This window comes from Sinohyriopsis cumingii, chromosome 7, assembly GCF_028554795.1.
Source record: "Sinohyriopsis cumingii isolate HCF-2022 chromosome 7, ASM2855479v2, whole genome shotgun sequence".
NCBI classification, from domain to species: domain Eukaryota; kingdom Metazoa; phylum Mollusca; class Bivalvia; order Unionida; family Unionidae; genus Sinohyriopsis; species Sinohyriopsis cumingii.
The window spans coordinates 52,883,241-52,906,219 of record NC_142967.1 but is presented as its reverse complement, the minus strand read 5'-3'; the positions used below and the strand labels follow the sequence as shown (position 1 = coordinate 52,906,219).

At 35.2% G+C, this 22,979-nt stretch overlaps 1 protein-coding gene across 2 annotated transcripts in view; it reads left to right on the top strand.

Moving 5' to 3' along the window:
* LOC149795258 (Fanconi anemia group I protein-like) overlaps positions 1–22,979 on the top strand; it is a 164,497-nt gene that overhangs the window by 80,698 nt on the left and 60,820 nt on the right. For both annotated transcript variants that reach the window (XR_016422292.1, XM_089964989.1), the window contains exons 18-20: positions 1,752–1,853; positions 13,975–14,157; positions 21,421–21,542. Coding sequence is in view for 1 of the 2 variants with exons in the window: in XM_089964989.1 (XP_089821115.1) it covers positions 1,752–1,853; positions 13,975–14,157; positions 21,421–21,542 (407 nt within the window). In the remaining variant the exon portion in view is untranslated. The remainder of the gene's footprint in view (positions 1–1,751; positions 1,854–13,974; positions 14,158–21,420; positions 21,543–22,979) is intronic.

The window sequence follows — 22,979 nt, the reverse complement described above, 5'->3', positions numbered from 1 at the left end:
ATGCGAGCATGACAACAGTAAACAAGTATGAATATGAAATCTGAAGAAATAGAAGCCTTGAATGGTTCCAGTTTAATATTTTGTTTTTGTTTCCTTTAAATATTAATTATGGACTTAACCAAACTTAGCTTTTGGGGCACTTTTATTTTGAACACATTAGCACTAAAATGTAAATATTTTTTTTATATAAAATTTGGTGTGTTGGGGTTTCTCGTGAGCATCTGAGATGGTTTCAGTAAACATCAATTAATAAAAATGAAAGGAGGGAACAAACATATTTATTGTTATTATATACTTCATAAAAGTCCCATTAGTTTAAATTGTTGCTATGGGTCAATACCCAGCTGTATTGACCGGAGTTAAGTAAAAATATTCACTTCTTCCTTATATGGTAATTACCTGCCTGCATTCCAAGAACTACTTTTCTCTATGTCGAAATGAAAAATGGCAATGCACACTGACCGCGTCAAAATTTTTACGTCTCCAACATATTGCTTCCATTTGAATAAGAAATAAAGGTGGAGGCAAAATATCTGCACATAAATCCGGGTGACATGGAAAATTTCTTTGAAAATCTGAATAAGTACAATACCAAAGTGGCAGTGCAGTGAGATGTAAAAAATGTTCAGCAATGGTTATGGGATGTGAATCGAGAGCCTAGGACAATAGAAAACACCCATCCACACCTATTGAATGACTATCTTAGTGAACATTTTGTTTCTATATGCAAGTGTGACAGCTAGATAGAGCCCTCGTCCAAAATCCAAAGACTTAAAATTACATGATAAAATTGGAGAGAGAGAGAGTGTGTGTGTACATCACACTAACCTAAGATACAATGTATAAGTCAGCAGATTCATAAGCATGTTTTGTTTCAAGTAAACAATGCACTTTTAGCCACTACGAATAACATTGTTTTATCCTGTACTTGGAATCTCATGAAGCACAGCGACTTAAAAATGAATATTAATCCTTATTTTGAGGTATTACCCTTGACTGATGGGACACAGTACTCTAGGAATGTTGAAGGTTGCTGCTGAAAATGCAGGACTTCAGAATAGATTCATGAATCATTCCATCAGAAAAAACAGTTACCACACTCACAAAAGCTGTAGTGACACCAAATAAAATCATGCTGCTCGCAGGACACAAAAATATTTCATCAAACATGGCATACAACTCTAAACTAAGTTTAAATGAGCAGAAGGAATATTTTTCAATCCTGAAGCACACTACTGTCCCAAATCTACCCCCACCCCATCCCGACCCCCATCATACTTCTTCGATTATGACAGCTTCATCTAAAGACAACCAAGTCACCCACAAAGACTATATTCAAGAAATTTTTCTGGCACATCTTTTCATAATTCTACCTTCATTTTCCATTGATGTATTGAGTCATTTTTTCGTCACATAAATATTTGCTTCTTGTATCAATATTTTGTTGTCTTTCAGCTACTTCTTTCCATTTTCTTTTGTTTGATACTGATGAGCATGTTCATAGTATTAGTGTATATTAATGCGTGATGCTCAGGTTTCATTCATAGATTGAACGTCATGTATAATATGAGATAAATAATTGTATTGTTTCAATTGTATTATTCCTGTACAGAATGATTAGTATCTTTTTTATTCAGTTTGCCACATGCAATGCACAGTCAGTAACCTATACTTATGGTCAGTGGAGTGTCAGCCCCATCAAGCGACTTGATATTTCTAAACTTTAATAATGTATCAATGTTCTATTGCAGCTTAAAAAGTATTATGAAAGTGGAGAGAATATCAACCCACCTTTGAAACTTGAACCATGCATACAAGCACAAGGGGACCAAGTCTATCTTTGTGAACCGTTGGTATATAATCTTGCATTTTCACCAGTATTACATAATTTGCCATATGCTAACTTTTGCAGTATTTAATTACATGTATATCAGTATTTTGGTTTTGAATGCTTTATCCATTAACAGTCCAGTAAGGTATGGTTTGAAAGACCACCTGTTATTTACACCAAAATTCATCCTAATTTTGCTACGTAAAAGCACTGGTGTGAACAACCAGCTGTTAAATGCAACAAGCAGGCAGTATTGAAATTGACATAGCTATCATATTATGTTTACATGCTATTCTCATTGATATCAAGATACCAAAAATACTTTTAAACAGGCTACCTGTTGTCAGTGAGTTTTATTCAGTGTTTTAGGCCATTTAATGGTGGCTCCATTTGACTGACTTTAGCCTCCAGGCCCTTTGTTTTGCACAGCATGAATGCTTTGAAAACATTTTATTACCAATTTCGGGTCTAAAACGCTCTCCATTACGAATCATTGCCCTCTCACCTCTGTCTGTGTGGGTTCGAGTCTCAGATTCAGCCAATGTGGGTGTGTGAGAAAGCTTGCCAGTAGCTTCTCGTGGGTCTATAGTTCTTTCCAGGGTTTTCCCAGGTTCTTCCTCCACCATTAATACTGGCCGCCATGTATAGCCTATCATGTGCTGAAAAATGGCATTAAACCCTACAACCACATTATAATTTTCATGTTAAACTTGGAAGACATTACAATGTTATCTTCAAAACAGAAGAAATAATGCAATTTCCTCATGCAAAGAAAATCTCATTAGAACAAACCCAGTCTTGGGTATGAAGATGAATACCAACAAATTCTATCACACTGTACTTCCTGCATATGCAGAAGGCTGCAGCAGCCACAGGTATTTGTTTTTATCATTGAAGAAGGAAAACTATTGACAACTCCCAGTACAATATAATTTTTTTTAACTTACTCAACGTGACAAACTTAAGCGGATTGAAATTTACCCTATCACTGATTATGTGTTAATTTTATTTATTCCATCAGCACCTTCATTCACTGGTCTGGTTAAATATCTCGGCATTAAAAGAAAAATTCCAAATCTGTTCCCCATGTACAGTTTAAGGAGAGATACTGCTAGGATTATATCTTAAGAGAGACCTCGCCCTTTGTCAAAGAAATAAGGGGGAGTGGAAGAAAAGGAGGGAGAGCTTGAAAAGGCCAAGTTCATTATTTACCTAGCACTTCAAAATCTATCTCTCATTCCTGCTCCACTTTCTTAGAACTGTACTGAAATCAGCATCTTTAAAAGATGTCATCTCTATTGGTCTAAGCATTAATATGTTAATTATTTCTGAGCAATCTCTGTTGCATATCTGTATTGAATATTGTTCAGTGCTTCTGTCTGATGGGGCATATGCATATATAGCTAGGTTTGTCAGCTTGAATAAGTTGGGATCTTTATGACCATTATGTACAATTTTCCAGAGCTCAGATATTATCTTTTGGATAAACCTGCTCCAAAATAGGACTTTTCACTAAAATAAACTTTGTTGAATCAGTGCTTTACTGACTACTTTGGCCAATTTCTTAACTGTTCCATAATGCTGTATTAGGGTTTTTAGTCCATCAAGGCCATTGTTTGCTTTTGCACACAGAGGTATTCAGATAAATATCTTTACTTAATATTATTTTTTTACCCTTATTTATTCAGATTAGCTTAACCCTGATATGGATATATGGTTTTGTATCATATGATCTGCAGAGCTAAAGTGATTGATAAAAAAAATGAAAATTGTATTTTAATTAGGCTCAGTATTCTGCGTTTCTAAATTTAATTTTGAAATACTGTTGAAAGGGAGATTGACTGTCATGCTGTCTACTTGTGTATACATCTAACATGTACATCTAACTCATATTTAATGCCATTTTCAGTTTCAAAATCACTGGCTGGTATCTCCATTAACAATTTCCAGCTCCTGTAATCCGATATACTTCCTAGCTTTAAAAATTATTGTCATCACTACCATCAGCCAGTATTTGCCGAATGAAATCATAATGAACCATGCCAGGAATGAGACATTTTGGGTTTTCTAGTTGGCCTGTATTATTGTCTTTGTAAAAATTCCTTCATGGAAGTTTCAAACCTCACCATAATAATGCTTATTCCTGGGCACCATGTGCCACTCAAATTTAGTTTAACAACCATTCATGACATGGTTGAAGAACCCAGATGTATAAACAGTTGTCTACCCAAAGAATAGATGTTGCGTCAAGAATGATTAAATAAAAATTGCATACTTCACCGAGCACATTTTCATATGTGGGGCTTTCACCAAATTTGCAGAAGTTCTCATGCATCACTGTTCTCCAAGTTGGCGAATTTGTACAATTTTTGCATGATTCATGCAATCGCACACCTGACAGCGTGAAGTTTCTCTGTTGCTTTGCTAATTCTTCCTGTTTGTCACACAGTCAGTATGCTACATTAACTTCTGATTGGTGGTTATTTTTAACCTGGACCAGAACAAACAGTAACCATCAATGAGAATTCATTGTAATATTTCACTATGCAAGACATTGGTAGTGTTGCTTTCAAATCGACAAAAGTGGACATGATACAATTTAATGTAGAAACTTTGCAACAAAGTTGTTATTAAATGATGAGTAAAGTACTTCATTATACACCTTTCCCTCAATAACTCGTGGACAACGGGGTCCACAAACATAGACCACACTATAAGTGAGGGAGCGAGTTATCGACGGACCTCCAAAATTTTAAAAAAATTTGCTTATACATCAAGAAAACCATGAGGGGGTAGGGAACTGGGCTGTTTAAAGACCGAATCCTCCTTTTACAATCACGTCGATAATAATTGTAATAACTTGCATTTTCTAATGAAGTTGTTTATTATTATGTATAAATAACATTTGTTTTAAAAAATTTCTAAATGTAAAAGATCGTTTCAACTGGTTTCAACAGCCATTCACGTGTATGCGAAAACTTCTGTGTATTACATCACTGCTTTTTGTTTTGTTGATCAGTCTGGTTTTTGGAGTGGTATTAAATAGTATACTAGCAAGTCATGAGTCAAAGTAGTCGGAAACTAGACTATCTGTTGATATACCACCAAACATACTTTTATTTTTTTAAAACTACCAACATTTATTTCGTGAGACAATCACCTACGTCGAAACTCAATTTTTGTATTGTTCAATTACTATAATATTGATGTTGTGATTTCATTGAAAGTAATAGTGAAACTTCTTATCATCCATGAAGATATCTCTAAGTGCAGGTTAAGAAATTCTCAGAAAATCGCTTGCCCACAATGGTCCGTATCTGTGAAACCAAGCTCGTTATTTTACGAAGTATTTGTTCCGCTTGGTTGCCTTGCTATCTTTGATCAGTTATGAAAGAGTTGGTTCATTTAAGGTAGTTTATGTTACATACACAGTAAAATTTATAAGTGTTCGATTGACCTACTGAAATGAGTTCACCCGACATACAACTGGGGCCGATAGATTTTAAGGATGTAGGATTTGCATGCCTTGTAACTTTTTTATATATATTCTACCTCCTTTATTTGATTCAAAAGACATAATTAACATGATAGGGCCTAATACAATGGAGTTCTGTTGTTAATTCATTGCAACAATATAACAATTACTTCCACAAGTCAGTTATCAAAACACAGCACTTAATTAGGTTCTCAGAGAAATGCTTGGGGACATAGCTGTTATAGTAGATTGACACATTTTACGTTTAAATACACATTGCATTTATGATGATTGCGCTTAAGTGAAACTAAAAGATAGAAATAAAACACAAATTTCACTTAATAAAAATCATTTAATGGGCATTTAAATATCATTGTACTGCCTACAGTAGCAGACATGTGCACCCTCTGTATTTTTCCGTATTTAGTATGGGAAAAAATATCAAATACGGAAATATGATTTCAAGAGCTAAATCCGATTTCGTGTAAGGTAAAATACGGAAAATTTGTATTTGGCAAGTACGAGAAAAAGAAAGGAAAGAAGTATGAAAGTAAAGCAGTAGCATCCTGCATAGTTAGCTCTCAGCCTCTGTATTAAATAGAAGGTTCTTGTGCAAAATGCTCTGCAACGGCACATGTATAGAGTTTCTTTGTTGTTGCATCAGTAGTGTAAACAGCATCATGGCTTAGGCAGGTTCGGGAAATGTATTTGAAATGGTATCTATGAGGAAGAGAATGACTGAAGAAGAATTAACTTCAGTCAAAGACATGAAGCGATGAGTACAGCAGTTTCTTACATCATACAGCAAGACCTGGGCGTTCATTTCTGCCAGCAGAAAGGGCAATAGTTATACCTTCTGCAAACTGCTTAAACTGATATTTCAATTAGGAGTGGTGGCGGGAATGATGTCTCTCACCACATAAAATCAGAGAAGCATAAAGTGATCGACAAGGCTAGACAAATGGCTCTAATTACAACATTCTTTTCAAATGATGCGAAATGTTCAACGACTGCAACGAACACTCCCTGCATGTGACTTGTGCTGAAGTTGTGATGTGCGAACTCATCGCTTATCACAATCCGCCATTAGCAACACCTGATTCCTTGAGTAATGGCTTCAAATTAATGTTTCCAGATAGCAAAATTGCTGCAGGTATGTATTTATTTATTTTATTTTATATCATGTTTATCTGTTTTTATGACATTTACTTATAAAAAAAATATACAATTACAGTAATTTAAAACCTTTTATGCGTGTACTTTTACCAAGTGAAGCACATTTACACAGTTGGTACCAGGCACCTGTTAAATCTAAATAGTCATTTGAATTTGATAAAACTTACAAATTCTAAATTAGAATCAATTTCACCATACCAAAATTCTAAATTAGAATCAATTTTACCATACCAATGCACCATTATTTAAATAGTTATTTTATGAACACCTTTACCAACATGTACATTGTACAAATTACAATTTCTTTATTTATGTTTCAGATATGAAGTGTGGCAGAAAGAAAGCCTCTGCTCTTGTGAAGATTTTGGGAAAGGCACAACAGAAGAGCTTGTCTGAGAGGATGCAGACTGCAGCCTTCACACTTTCGACAGATGGCAGTAATGATAAAAGGAGCAAGCAGTTCCCAGTTGTAATTAGATCAATCTACCAAAACACTGGACTTGTTCACTCTGAGCTACTTTCCCTTCCTATTTGCATTGGATCTGCCACAGGAGAAAACATATTCAAAATCCTGGATGGGAAAATCAATGCACGCAACTTGCAATTGAATAATTGTTTAGGACTTGGATGTGACAATGCCTCGGTGATGACTGGGAACATAATTGGTGTAATTTCCTACATAAGAAATAAGCATGACAGTGTATTCTTGGCAGGATGCTGCATCCATGTCATGCACAATGCAGCCCACAAAGGAGCTAAGTGTTTACCAGATGCGGCTGAGATCTTACAGGATGTATATTATTATTATTATTATTATTATTATTATTTCCAGAAAAGCGAGAAACGACAGCACAAATTCTCTAGTGTTCAAGATCTTTTTGACATTGAGCAGAAGAGAATGCTTAAACATGTTTGTACCAGATGGCTAAGCACTGGTAGTTGCCTGGAGAGATTGCTACAAAATTGGGAACCTTTGAAAAAGTTCTTTAAAGCAGAATTTGATGATTTCAAGACCAAGTCAGTTTCATCTTCAACACAGGTTGCCGAGAGCAGTGACAAACCATATGCTCACAGGAAAGTAGAAAACATCCTTAAGTTCCTGAAATTGCCTACAAACAAGCTGTATGTTCTGTTTCTGGACTATACTGTCAAGCTGTATGATGATGTGCTTGTCGGTCTCCAGTCAGAAGAACCGAAGATAAATATACTGAGAAAAATGCTGGTCAGCCAGATTGTGAAAGTACTTGGTCGTTTTGTCAAACCAGTTGCCATGTCAAGTTGTGTGCCTGAAGCTGTTGACTTAAAAAGCAGCTACAGTTTAAAAGACAACAAGGACTTAATCATAGGTGATGCTTCCCACAGTTTCATTGCCGACTCTGACAATAATGGTTTGAGGGACATGCGGATCAAGCAGTTCTATGGGGATGTAAAGCTGTACTTTAAGAGTGTTTGCAGTTACCTGATTGAGAAGCTTCCTCTCAAAGAACCAATCTTGAGACATGCAGTTGTAGCAGATTCTTCTTTGCAACAGACAGCCAAATTGAGTGATCTTTCTTCCTGCATAGATTTCCAGCAATACAGCCTCCTGGTTGCACTATCAACACTGTTGATGAGCAGTTTGCTATATATCAATATACAGACCTATCCACCTGCACCAGACAAAGAATGGATGAAACCTAGGCTGCAGTTGGCAATAAGAAGGATGAAGAGGGGGCATTGTTCCTTAGTGAACTTTCAGCTATAATGCGAGGAATATTAACCATTCCTGACAGTAATGCCCACTGTGAGAGAATTTCTCCATAGTGCGTAAGAACAGAACAGAGCAGAGGTCATCAATGGAAAACGACACTCTAGAAGCATTGTTGCTTATTAAATCAAAACCTGGTCACCATTTGAATCCCAACGTCAGCACTCAGTTGAACAACTACAGAAGTTGAAAAGCGCCTACCTTGACATGAATAAGATAAGTCAATGATCCTCATTCCAGCATACATGTAGCACTGAATTTGACACTGCTTTGCTGTAACGTTCAGCATCTAAGCTCAACACTGATGATGATTAATATATTATTTTTAACTGTGTTATGTTTCAAATATTGTAAATATGAAATATTTTGCATCATTTTTGCAGTATGGATCATTGTTTGTATTGTCAGTTTGGTTGAAAAATGTAATAAAGATGCGTTGGTAATGTTGTGCGTTACTATTGGGGTGCACTTGTGAAGAATACTGAAAGGTGACATGAAATACTGAAAAGCATTATAAGGGGGTGCACAGCTCTGCACTAGGCATAAGTGACATTTTCATTGATTGAAATTTCCGTGAATATCTTTAATTACGGTGTACTAAAAATGTCATTTGGAAAGAAAATGTAACCAATTATATGACTTCTTATTAAAAGTTGACAATTTCAAGATCTTAATTAAAGTTTCCAGGTCATATCTACCATTTTCAACCATAAAATGAGCGATATAATAATGTGTCACTAACCAATTTTTGTTGCTATTTTGTTTTTTCAAGTTCAAGAAATAGAGATCAATTGTTCTTTTGTATTTTCTGGTTTTAAAAAACATGGGATCCTTGCCACATTATAAGAGGGTTTGTGAGTTATCAGAGCGCTAGTTATCAAGGAAGTGGTGTACATGTGGAACATGTTTGGAGTATATAGTATATACTGAATATGCTGCTGGGTTAAGATAACTAGCGGGGGGGGGGGCCAAATTATAAACCATGTGACTTTGTGTTGATTTATAGACGGCAAGTGAGTATTCTCAATAGTCTTTTTTGTTTTTGCTAATAAAAAATGAGTGCGTGTAACTGCAGATGCTGTTTCAGATGATATCTAAATGAAAGAATAATAAAGCAAACTAATAATAATTATTCGTGACTGCTGAAAACTAAAATAATGTATACGGTAAGTATCCTTTTGTATCATGTCCCTGTCTCTTGTATCAATATGTGTATCATTACAGCAAAAGTATTAGAATATCGATGAATCTTTTCACCCCTACTCCTATCTCTCATAACACTAAATCTTTGCTGTAATTGATTTTCTGATGCCCTTTTATAGGAGATGTACAAAGAATTAATACTTTAAGGCTTTGTGTATAGTGTAACCCAAATTAGTTATTGCTTTTGTTTTGTAGAGATGTTGCCTTTTTTAAAATTGCAGTGGTAAAAGAAGTTGCTGTTGCAGTCTTGGCATACATTTAGCTGTTTTTAATAAGTCCATAATATGAAGCAAGTTTATTCATGTAATAAAATAAAATTTTAAGCTGCATTCTAATAAGTTTTTTGTTACTTAACAACTTAACAGGTGTTACTGGAATTAAGATGCTTTATGGTAATTTAGTAACATTAGTTTCACATCAAGATTTTGTTCTGTTTTTTTAAAAATTGCAATCTTTGCAATGTATTTACAGGGCAAGCACAGTTAAGTAAACTAGAATAATGAACACTGTTAAAAACTACTTTTCCTTTACAATGCAAATAAGCATGAAATAGAATGTCAAGATGAACTTGATTGGATTAATTAGAAGTACAGTTGTTGAAAGTCATTTACATTTAACCTAGAAAATGTAACTCCAAGCATATCTTGGCAAACAAAATCTCAAGCTATGGATTGAATTCAAATAATCATGATGCAAAGTGCAAGAAGTGTGTATTCATCATTACTAATATGCATTGTCTAGTCTCAAACCTGCTGGTCAAATAAATTGTTAAATTAAGGAAGGAGCACACATCCATTACACTTCCATATGTTTAAGTGCCATGCATTGACATACATGCCAACCATTACAGTTTTGGTGTAATTATTAAGCCTTTTTTCCCCACATAATTATATCTAATGCTTGCCTGTCAGTGGATTACACTTTTCTGGTACATTAAAAAATAAAAATGAAGTAATAAAATGTTTTGTTTGTTATTTTTATCATTTTCTCCATCCCACTCATAATATAAATTTAAGAATATTTTAAAAAGAAAAACTGCTGCATAAGAATAGCATAAGAGTTAATTTGTCTTGCAAGATAATAGACATGTTTTCATTTATTTCAAGAATGAAGTTAGGTAGCAGACCAGTCTGTAGTTTTAAAGAAAATCATGCCAGATGTTTAGTATACTGGGATTTTACTGTGCATCTTGTGGATGAAAAGTGGATGGATCATTTTGAACATGAAAACATGTCTGATCAGAAAATGGTCAAATCAACACCGCTTTAAAAATTGGAAAGAAGAATGTGAGGCAGATGTAATACAGCATTCAGACTGAGCACAAACAAATTTGTGGACTTCAGCGAAAGTTTGACATATAGAATAGTTGAGTGTTGAATATAAATAATTTGTCCATTTGTTTTGTATTTTCTGGTTCTAATCCACATGGATTTGGATCATTTTTGCCAAGAATTTTGACCTCATGCAGAGCCAGGTTAGTAGCAAAATAAACGTATATATTTCATAGTCTACTGTAATTATGGCATATAATATTTAGATTACACATTTTATGCTCACATTATGCATTTTTCCACATATATTAGCAAAAATTATGCTTATACCTCTCACAGGTTTGAAATGTATGCATGAATAATCAAAGTTAAAACTCAAACAGTTTGTAAAGTGGTATGAAAAATTGAATTTGTTGCCTTGTCTGAAACAAATTATGAATCGGTGACTATATCCAGGTCCATTGCTAGAAAAGAATAATGATTGTGTCCAATATTAAATCATTCTATCATATGAAAAGGGGACTTCTGGTATGATAAATTTGTCTATTTTTGAAAAAGTTATGTTTGAGGTTTCTGTTTTACGTTTTACAGCAACTTTAGTGAAGAATATGAAAATGTGTAACTATTTTTTATAAACTTCTGATAATATTTCAAAAGCATTTAATCATCTCACATGAAAATAGGTAGAAACCTTGGTTTCAATGACTATTTTGAACTTTGTACACTGCTTCTTTTTTTCTTGTAAACTTGATCCTGTTATTGCTAGAGAGATGTAATTTCAGTCAAATGCTGGAGTTCAGCTTGAGCTCTGACATAGTATGATTTAATCCACTTAAAAGCAGTGTCAAGATGAATGGAATGAGGTAAAAGTTCTGGCAAGCATAAATTTACTAATATTTGATTGGTATATTTCAAGGTGAAAATTCTGGGACTGCCAGGCAGCCCAGTTTAATGTAAGAAAATCATCCATGTGTTTAGAAATCTACCAACAAATGGGGCAATTATTATTAAAGTATTACTTGCATTAATAAAGTGAAAAAAACGTTACCCAATCTCCATGTGGATACCTATAAAAAGAATGGATGTAGCTGTTGCTGCTACTCATGTGCTTGTCAATGACACAATAAGCGTTTCATATCCTTGAATGAATTACATAATAAATGAAAGAAATTAAACTGGGGGATATACATACAGTTGCCATCTGATATGTGATGTTATCAGTGAGTTGCTGAATTTTCTTGATTCTTTGATTGAATGAAATTTTCTCATCTATACATGTATAACTGTTTCACCTTATCATTTATACATTACATTCAGTGAGAGACTAGAGAGCTACTAATCCATTTGTATACATTTTTATGCAAAAAAAACCACACCAGCAATCCAATAATGAAAAATAAAATTCTGTGTAAAACATGTGCATCTAAGATAACTAATAACAGTATTCCATCACACAGGCATGTGAACACATGTACTTATATGTATGTACCATCACAAGCATTGACAGCTTCAGTCAGTAGCTCGTTTTGTGTACTTACCAGAAGTTTTAAGTATGCAGCGCCACACTCTAGCAGAGAGGGTAGGTAACCACATTTTCACATTTGTCTATACTGTTTTGCAGACCTAAATATGCCATTTATTGGTTTTGTTTTGTCGATTCCATTTGGGATACAGTTATGGCCCTTGACAATTTAGTTTATATCTTCACATGGAATGCAGCTTGTAAGTGCCATTGTTCAACAGCCTTTTAGCAGATTTAGCTGTATAAGAATTTCCTTCTGTTCCTGTAAAAATTCAATAGTTTTTTATATGCTGACCATAAGGTGGAGTTTATTATCTTATGATGTTGCCTGTCTATCCATCTCTCTGTTAGCAATATCTTTTTTCCTCAACAATAACTAGATTTGTCCAACATCGACAGGTATCAAACTTTATGGATGACTTGGGGTTGGAAAATCCCAGTCAATTTTGATGACAAAAGGTAAAAAGTCATGGTCACTGATTGAAAGAAGAAAAATGGTTTCTGTGCAGTAAGTCGAGTTCTCTACCATCTACAATTGCCAGACTTTGTTGGCTGGCTTCCACTTGGAGTTAGGAAGAGCCCTTTTGCTTTGGGGATCAAAGATCAAGTTCGCTGTGACAGAAAGAAGAAAACTAATTTTTTTGTACAATAACTAGTTCTACATTGCATACCTGGACCATACTTTGTGTATGGCTTGTATTTAAGGTAATTACATTGGATAGGCACAAATGCCCACATCCTTTTATTGTTATTACATTGGATAGACACAAATGCCTACATCCTTTTATTGTTATTACATTGGATAGACACAAATGCCTACATCCTTTTATTGTTATTACATTGGATAGACACGAATGCCTACATCCATTCATTGTTGTTAAATTGGACAGATATGAATGCCTACATCCATTCATTGTTGTTAAATTGGACAGATATGAATGCCTACATCCATTCATTGTTGTTAAATTGGACAGATGAATGCCTACATCCATTCATTGTTGTTAAATTGGACAGATGTGAATGCCTACATCCATTCATTGTTGTTAAATTGGACAGATGAATGCCTACATCCATTCATTGTTGTTAAATTGGACAGATGTGAATGCCTACATCCATTCATTGTTGTTAAATTGGACAGATGAATGCCTACATCCATTCATTGTTGTTAAATTGGACAGATATGAATGCCTACATCCATTCATTGTTGTTAAATTGGACAGATATGAATGCCTACATCCATTCATTGTTGTTAAATTGGACAGATATGAATGCCTACATCCATTCATTCTTGTTAAATTGGACAGATGTGAATGCCTACATCCTTTCATTCTTGTTAAATTGGACAGATGTGAATGCCTACATCCTTTCATTGTTGATATATTGGACAGATGTGAATGCATACATCCTTTCATTATTGTTACATTGGATAGACACAAATACCTACATCCATTCATTGTTGTTGCATTGGATAGACACGAATGTCTATATCCATGCATTGTTGTTACATTAGATAAACACAAATGCCTACATCCTTTCATTGTTATTACATTGGATAGACATGAATGCCTATAACCATGCATTGTTGTTACATTGGATAGACACAAATGCCTATATCCTTTCATTGTTATTACATCAGATAGACACAAATGCCTACATCCTTTCATTATCATTACATAGGATAGACACAAATGCCTGTATCATTTTATTATTGCTGCATAATAAACTTCATTGAAACATTTTTAATTTTAGGCCCACCTGCTTTGCTGTGTGCAGCTTTGTCTTGACAAGGTGAGAGATATACAGCTCAAGCAGAGAGAAAATGGTATAGACGAGGATGACAATGAACCTAGCAGCGCTCAGACAGAACTTGAGGATATAATGGAATCTCTGATACAGAGGATGATTGAAAGCGAGATGGAGGACTTTGAACTTGTGAGCCTTCATTTCAAGAGTTTCGGGTCTCATTGTAGACCCATTTTTGGGAACAACTAGATTGCAAAGTGAAATGGAAGACTGTAAACTGCAGCATATGTATCACAAATTTTTAGGCGTCATTGTAGACCTAAATGTTGGAGAAAATTAGATAGCTTAGAATCAAGATTGCAGTGGTTTTTTATATTAGGATTAGGGATGCCATGATAGAAGTGGACATATTTTGATGATTTAGACCTTCTTTTCAATCCTTTTAGCTTTCTTTTATTGTGTAAATCATGACATTGCTTCAGTGTCACAAAAGCACTCAACATTATAATTGTTAATATTATTATATAACAGTGAAACCAGTCGGTAAAGATTTGGTTTATGGTATTTAACAGCATGCAACACTTGAAAGTTTTGCAGAGGCATGTTGAGAGCCTTGCCCAAGGACACCATAACAGCCAGTCTGGGCTGATCCTATGGTGTGAATGGTACCCACACCCTTCTGGTCACAAGTTCAAAGCATTTAATGACTGAACCACCACAGATCCCCTATCTAAAAATGACATTCAAGGGACCATAAAATATCCTTTTTAACTTACCTGGCCATTAGGAAAGTGGAACTTATGGTATGGATCTGTGTTCTTTCCTTGAACATGCATCAATCCATCAGTAGTTGCATGTTACTAATATGGAGCCTTGATTTCTGATCCAGTTTCCATCAGTATTGGGATATGGATTTGTACATTATTGTCTACCATTAAGATGCTGCCAGGAGGAATACAATTTTTTATGACATTACTATAGATATTGACAAATTTAAATTTTAGCTGTTTCTCACAGACATGATTTTTCTCCATTTTAAAGCAAAATTCTGCTTTTCTCCTGGCTTGAATCAGTTTTTATAATATTGACAAATTTAAATTTTAGCTGTTTCTCACAGACATGATTTTTCTCTATTTTAAAGCAAAATTCCGCTTTTCTCCTGGCTTGAATCAGTTTTTTTAATACATATAATCAGTTTTTTTTATCATCTCCAATCCGGTTTTTTTAAAACGGTCTGTCCACTCACATTCTGCAACGACCTTTGTAAATTATTTGTTCCATATATTAATTAGCACACCACTCTCATAAAGAGTATTCTGATTGGTCAGAATTTTAAATTCATCCAGTGAATCTAAGTGTAATGGAAACTAATGGCAATGTAAAGAACAAGAAGCTTGCTTGCAAAACATGGCATACCGAGTTGGTGAGAGAGACCATGACATGAAAAGTTTAGATAAAGATTTTAAAAATGTATGAAAACGGGAATGGCTGGAGTGAAAAGTTGACGGAAATTTAGTTGGTCAGTTTATAAGAAATCTGAACACTAGAGGACTGGCATTTTTTGACCTCTGCAGTAAAGATCTGAATTATGGTAATCCCTTTTGGAAGAGTTTGAAACAGCACCTACAAAGGAAGCTGCATACAGAAAAATTGAAGCTCAGAAGGCATCTGGAAAAAAGTGCAAATAATTCTTATAAGAAGAAAGCTTTCTTGCATGAGAATAGACGTTGCCCTCTGTCAGAATATGTGCACTGCATGTCGCCAATACAAGCACCAGCTTGAAACGAAAGAGGTTCTCATTGAGAAGAAAAAGAAACGATTGCACTTTGAGCCAAAAAAGTCAGTGGTGACAAAAAGGAAGGCTGAAACAAGTACACTCGGCATCATCTGAACAGGAAATTTTAAACCTCCACCCAACTTCGAAATTGCTGATGAATCCTGTAGGGGTTGTCGAGATGCCACCTCAAACCCACAACGAAAATAACAAAACCCATGTGGGCTTATAATGCAACTGCAGACTCGGTCAACACTACAGTGAGTGATTCCATTCAAGAATTGGAATAGTGAACAATTCATATTTTGCAACAGACATTATCATCAGTGATGTCGAGTAATGATTTGCTGAAAATATGACTTGGTACCCCATTGGATACAAGTCCTTTTCCCTGCCTGCACATGACTTTAGAAAAATGGAAGCCAGTCATGCAGGATTACCAAACTGACTGGCCAGCCCAAGTCATTTATGATCCACTCTATGCCATCCATTCTAGTTGTCTGGACAATTCATGTACGGTTTTAGCAGTCATGCTTCTGTCGTCTTGGACTGGCGAGCCAGCTGAGCACATCACTTCACAGTGCTGACAGCAACAGTGTCTTGTGCCCAGGAGACTGCTCAGTTGGCTGACCAACTGACCAGCCATCTGTTTTACATTGCAAATCAATATTTGGAGTCATCCAAGCCAGTTTAACTAGCCATGCCAGGCTAGTTTTCCACAGGCTGCACTACATTGAGTGCTGGACGTGATGTGACCACTTTTGATTGCATATCCAACATGGAAAATGATCACACACATTGATCATCATTACCTATGGAATGTTGTAACCCAGACTCCAGAGTGTAAAGCAGCAGGACAATCCCACCTCCTATCCCACCCCTATCATCAATGAGGATTATACAAACATGCCTGGACATTCCAAGGGCTCATGAACATTTCAAGTACTCTTACCCAGAACGAATGAGTTGCAGTAGATACCTGTCATTGTCATCACTTATTCAAAACAGTACACTTGCCCACTACACTACATAACTGGAAAACCACAGGTACATAATGCAAGCTTGATACTAAAAGGGGCCAAAACCTTAAAAATATTATATTCTGAGTGAACACAGTATAAATTCCATCTAATGTTTGGTTTCTTATATATATAATTAAGAAACCATGTTTGTAACTCGAGAAATTGTATTTTTACATCTAACATGCAATTTCTTAATGTTTTTTTGCAATCTTTAATAATCTAGGTGTCACTTTAATGTGGAGAAGTTTTTCCTTTCAACAAGCTCTAACACATCTTATAATATATGTGAAGTTAACAGCCAGAAAATATTAAAACAGGATGAATTTTCGGCTATCAATTGGTCTTAATTTCTGGCCAGATCACTGATTTTTGCATGACTCTGCAGCTTTATTGATACATTGTCAAGCCATATAAAAGAAGCCAGCAATATTACTATCAATATTTTGATTATTTTCAAACTAAAAAATATCACCAACTTATATTTAAAAGAATTCCAAGCTTCTCTGCAATTTTCACAAACTTTCATACTCCTTAATCAATTTCAGTCAAACCTCCATTTCTAGAGAACTACTCAAGGGCACCAACTCCCCATCAGTGTCTGGAATGTCCACATACTAATGGACAGTACAGCAGCTGATAGACCAGAGAGAGATCTGGCCTGATTCAGCATCTAGCGCTCGCCTAAGTGAAACTTTCCTAGCTGAGGAAGTACAACTCATGAAAGTAGGAGCCATTGTTTGTCATTGTAGTGGCTGAAGTTAAGAAGAGAGATGTGAAGCTAATGTTGGGTTTCCATGAAATCATAGCTAGCCAGCAAGGTCACAAATCTCCCACAGGGCTTGAATGACAACCAGATACATACAAGACTTGTACTGTCTGGAAAAAGAGGGATTGGTTTGATATAATAAAAATAATGAGGACTTTGTATAGCACCTAATCTTTAGAAGCTCTAAGTGCTTTACAACATTAGACAACACCTATAAGATAAAAAACATATAATGATATGATTACGAAAACAAACACCATGAAACTAGAAAACATTAAAAAAACATGCTGAGAATATTTAAGGTAGGAAACATTATTAGGTTTTTAAGACGTGATATGAACAATGCTACCATACAGAGACTACTGAATGAGAAACAGTTACAAAAGGCCTGTTTTTTAAGACAGCATTTCTAGAAGACAGCACATCGTCATATTAGAAGTCAGCCTTCAACAACGTCAAGAGGATTGTCCAATGTAGAAACCCAGTGAGTTGAAAGACAAGGCTGAGCAACAAGGTAGATGAGATTCATTTGTACGCAGGAATGACATGAAGAACTTCTTTGATAATTTGAATACTATCACAATCATCAATCAGATGGGCAGAACACTTAAACATTCAACAATCATCTACCAGTGGTGAGGCAATTGATTGAATGCCCCAAGTGGAAATCAACACATCACTTGCTGATCCCAGAGCTTACTGAAATTGAGAAAGCAATTTACCTGCTGTCAAATGGAAAAGCACCTGGTATGGATGTTATACCTGCACAAGTATACAAAACTGGGGGCACAGAAATTCATTGAACTCTTCCCGTCCTTGGACCAGGAATACAAGGATGCATCCATCGTCCACTTGTTTAAGTGGAAAGGCAACAGATAATTCTGTAGTACCCATTGGGGAAACTCCTTGCTAGTTCAACAATTTCACTTGTGTTGTGGACAATGGCACGTCATCTGAACCATTACCACTTACTATTGAAGTGAAGCAATAAGGATAACACATGCAAGCAGATTTGTTCCCAGGGATGATTAAGTAGTAAATCTTTCCTCAGCAGAGCCCATTTTAACAGGACAAGTGGTTTTCCTGAGTCCTGCATTCCAATCCAACCATGGAATGGGCAGAATTTAACTTCAGGGTTGCTATAGGAAATTTTTTTAACATTTTACCTCCATCATATTGTCCTTCACCTGCAAGTCAACCCTTCCTATAAGAACAAAGTTTCTTTGAATGTAAGTGACAATGATAGCAGTCTGTCATTCATAAATTTGCCATGGTCTTCAATAATTGTGGAAGTTACTGAGTGTCACTCTGATAAAATTTGTGATCCTAAGTAGTTAAAGAGTTATGGGGCAGGGTCAATTGCTGGCAACTTTCTCTGCCCATTGGTAAAAATCACAGATATGTATTACAGTAAAACCTGTTATGAGAGACCGCCCCTTCTGCCAACCAAAAGCAGTCTCTCAAGACAGGTGGTCTCTCATAAGAGGTGTGTGAAAATGGACTGGTTTTCAGGGTCAATAGTTAGCATTGTTGAAAAATAAATAATACCCATACTCACTGTACATGTATCATATCCTTTATTCATGAATCTTGTTAAATAATGCATGCATTCCTCTCAAAATATCTTTATATAATAAAGATATACATCTATCAAACAACGAGAATAAAATTTATATTTCAACATCACATTAATATGTACAAAAAATGAACAGTTAGATATGATGTATATATCTTATTTTATACACTTATTCAGTTGTTTTTTTTTGAAAGAAATCCATTATATTTCTTTGTTGACATGTTTTACTCAGCTATTTGGTCTGAACATGTATCTCAATTATTGCCTTTTCCTGAATCAACTTCCCACGTACTGGTATGTTTTTACTCCTTGCAACACAAAACCACTCCCATACTTGCTCGTTCAGATCTCCGTAAACTGTCCGTCATGCCGTGGCATATTTCCTCAGTGCTTGTGCACCTTTCTGCCATTCGTTTCTAATGGACTTCTTGTCTTTGATTACATTTTGAACTTAAGTTTTACCGACGCTTAAGCTGACTGCTATTTTGCGAGTGGTCTCGCCTTTTTCATTTCTTTCAATGACATTAATCCTTTCTTCCAGTGTTAAAATTTTTCTTTTTTTCAGCGGAGATTCTGCTGTTGTTATTGGTGTTGACATTATAAAGACTATCGGTTTTGATCAGGTTTTGGGGAATTGTGGAATAAATATATATTATGTACAAATGAATGAAACCAAAAGACATAATTAACTCATCAGGAAACAATACTGTACATTTATTCTGAGACGAAGTTTAAATCAACAGCGTTATAGCTCGATAAACAAATGTTCCGACCATCTGCACCCACGTAAACAGATTGTGGCTTGGTGAAACACTAACAAAAGAAATAAAAAATAATTTTAAAAAAGTCCGGAAATGATTCTCACTTACTAGTATTAAAGACAATGAGCTCATTCACCCTCCAGGCATTATGGATTAATTGGAAAGCAAACGACGTACTCAAACCAACACTGAAGCCCTTTCAAACGATTTCTCACTTGGACATAAGGACTACCGGCATTTTGTGATTTCATACAGATAAAGAAAAAATACAAACCTCTAAATTGACTGCGTATATCCATCATTACTCCTTTTGATGTTACTCTTACTGGCTATTCACATGACTTCGGCACTACAATGGCGGTTAGTGACATGTACTTTAGTCTGGTTTACTGCAGTTTACAAATGACACCGTACGCTGGAGTTGTAAATTTCACAAAACTGGTACTGTAGCAAGACAAATTATTTTTAAATACTTTATTAGAGCAATCTTTGCTATTTATGCAGTCTTTGTTACAAAGGATTAAATGATGGTTAGAGGTGTTTATCCCGATATATGGTTGTTCAACTATAGTGTTATTTAATGTGCACTTTGTTTGCATACTACATTTATCCCGAGCTCTAGTGTTTACAAAGGATTAAGTTAAGGTCAGTGGTGTCAATCTGTTCTGATTTTTTGGCGATGCGGTCGTTCATAGCAGTGTCAAAATGCATATTTTGCCAAGAAATCGCGGTCGCTGGTCGCGTTCAGCAGGTGGTCGTTCATAACAGAGCATTTATATAGTAAAATCGATCCGTGCATTACGATTGTGGTCGGAAATGACAGGTGGTCGCTCATAGCAGAGGTCGCTCATGACAGGTTTTACTGTATCCAGATGTACCAAGTCGAGAAATTTTTTTTGGACTGTCTAAGTAATTAGCTCATTGCATATTAATGGGGTGATCTTGCATCCAATTGACTGGGCTTTTTTTCTTACCACTCTTAAGGTAATTTGTTTGATCTGTCGCTTATCAGTTATGCCTAGTTAGAAGAATTTTTTAGCCGGATATAGCAAAATAGGTAAAATCAACAGGATATCAAGTTTGGGACATAATTTACATAGGAAATTACACTGCAGCATAAGCATGCTTAGTGATATGGCCAACTGTTACATAAACCAGGTGTGCAGTATTAGGCCTCTTGTTTTGGCATTCATTCCTTGAAAGTAAATTTGGGAAAATGAAATGAGGAATATTATCGTCTAGATGGAGGTGCCTGCTGAGAAAAAAAATGTAACTGTATTTACATATCATCAGCTGCATTGCATAAAAAGTGATCAGGATGAAACATGAATGGCAATGGCAACCTAAAAATTGCGTTTAGTTTTTTGCCTCATCAGCATAAACAGTGTTAAAAGTTTTGTGTTAAAGATTTTTCTTGGTCAAATACTGGGTAATATATTCATCAGTAAATATCTGTATATAATAAATGGGATGCAGATCCACAGAGAACAAGTCGATCAATTGATAGAAGATAATGAGTGAAATTCATTATGCAAACACTTTTTGCATTTCAGGACAAATCGGCAGACTTCTCCTTAGCTAATAGTGTTGGAGTCAAGAATAATATCTTTGCCATTCTTGTCCTGAGTACCTATGAAGTCCTCATGGAGTTCACCTTCACAGTCAGGCAGTACAAGTGAGTTATAATAAAATGAAAAATTGTTTTCCTAGGTGGTTTTTTTTTAAAGCGATTTCAAAATTGGAAAATTCTTTATGCATGGACAAGTACAGTACGACTTTGCTATAACGCGCCCTGATATAACACAGATTCGGATATAATGTGGTTGTGGTGTGGCTCCCAAAATTTTATATATTCATTCTCACATTAAAAAATATTTTTTTGTTCAAAGTATGTGAAATAGTGTCTAAAAAAATTTAATCTTGAGGAAGAGATCGTGTATGAGTTCGAATATAATATGAACATGGCGCGGTTTCTGAAATTTTAAATACATGTAAGTGTATTTTTCTTGTACCTGGGAAAATATATTTTTTTGCAACGTATGAGAAATAGTGTGTATAATGTTTATCATTTTTTGGAAGAGTTCACTTATAAATTCAAATATAATACAATCGTGGTGTGGCTTCTGAAATTTAACAATTCCACCAGGTTCTTGAAGTGTTATGCCAAAATAAATATTATTGGAAATGTTACTTATTACTGATCCATGAGTAAAGCCAGTAAGACGTCTTTGTAATTGTCTTCAATTAATTCTTTATACAGTCATTGCTCAAACAATAGCCGACATGTGTTTCTTCTTTAACTGCATACACAACCAAGCAGCAGACGATGTGGTGGTTGATAAAAGATTCTCACAATTTAATAAACATCAAAAAAAACGAAAGCCACCAACATGTTTGCTGCGCTTGATGGTGTTATTAGACGCAATCAGTTGATCAGTAAATAATGTCTGCTTTATTAGATAGAAATTGAAATGGGTATGAAATTATACATGCATTTGGCTTAAAAAACTTTATAAAAGTGACTTGTGACCATTGCAGCCTCACTGCACTTAATTCTGGGGTTTTACATGTGTATGGTCTTTTCTTATGAACTCATTATTAATTTTCTATTTTTTATAAAAGTGTTTTATTGTTATGGAAAAGCAAGTTCGCAAAAGCAAGTCGTTCTCTGCCCAGGTGAAATTGTACGCCCACGATCAACTAAAGAAGGGCAAACAACAAATTCAGCTTACCAGAGATCTAGGAATTAGTGAGTCCACTCTGCAAAGAAAAGCTTAGTTGTCTTTCCTATATTCTAGAAGAGGAAACTGGTTTACAGCATAAAAGGTTTAAGTTTGCTTAAAAAAAAATAAAGCCTAGATTCAGCCTTGTACTAATGGTTTATCCAGGCTCGCTCAGAAGGAGTTCCCTTTTCTGACCCAATTCTGAAAGCTCATGTAAAGAAATTTGATTGCCATATCAATGGAGATTATCCCAAATTTAGGTATTATAATCAAATAAAAAGGCTGATTTCTTTTTAGATTCTTATTTATTCAAATCATCTGAATCCTTATCTTAAATTAGCACAGAATCCCTAAATGCTTAATGTTTGGCAAAAGAAATGAAAATTTCA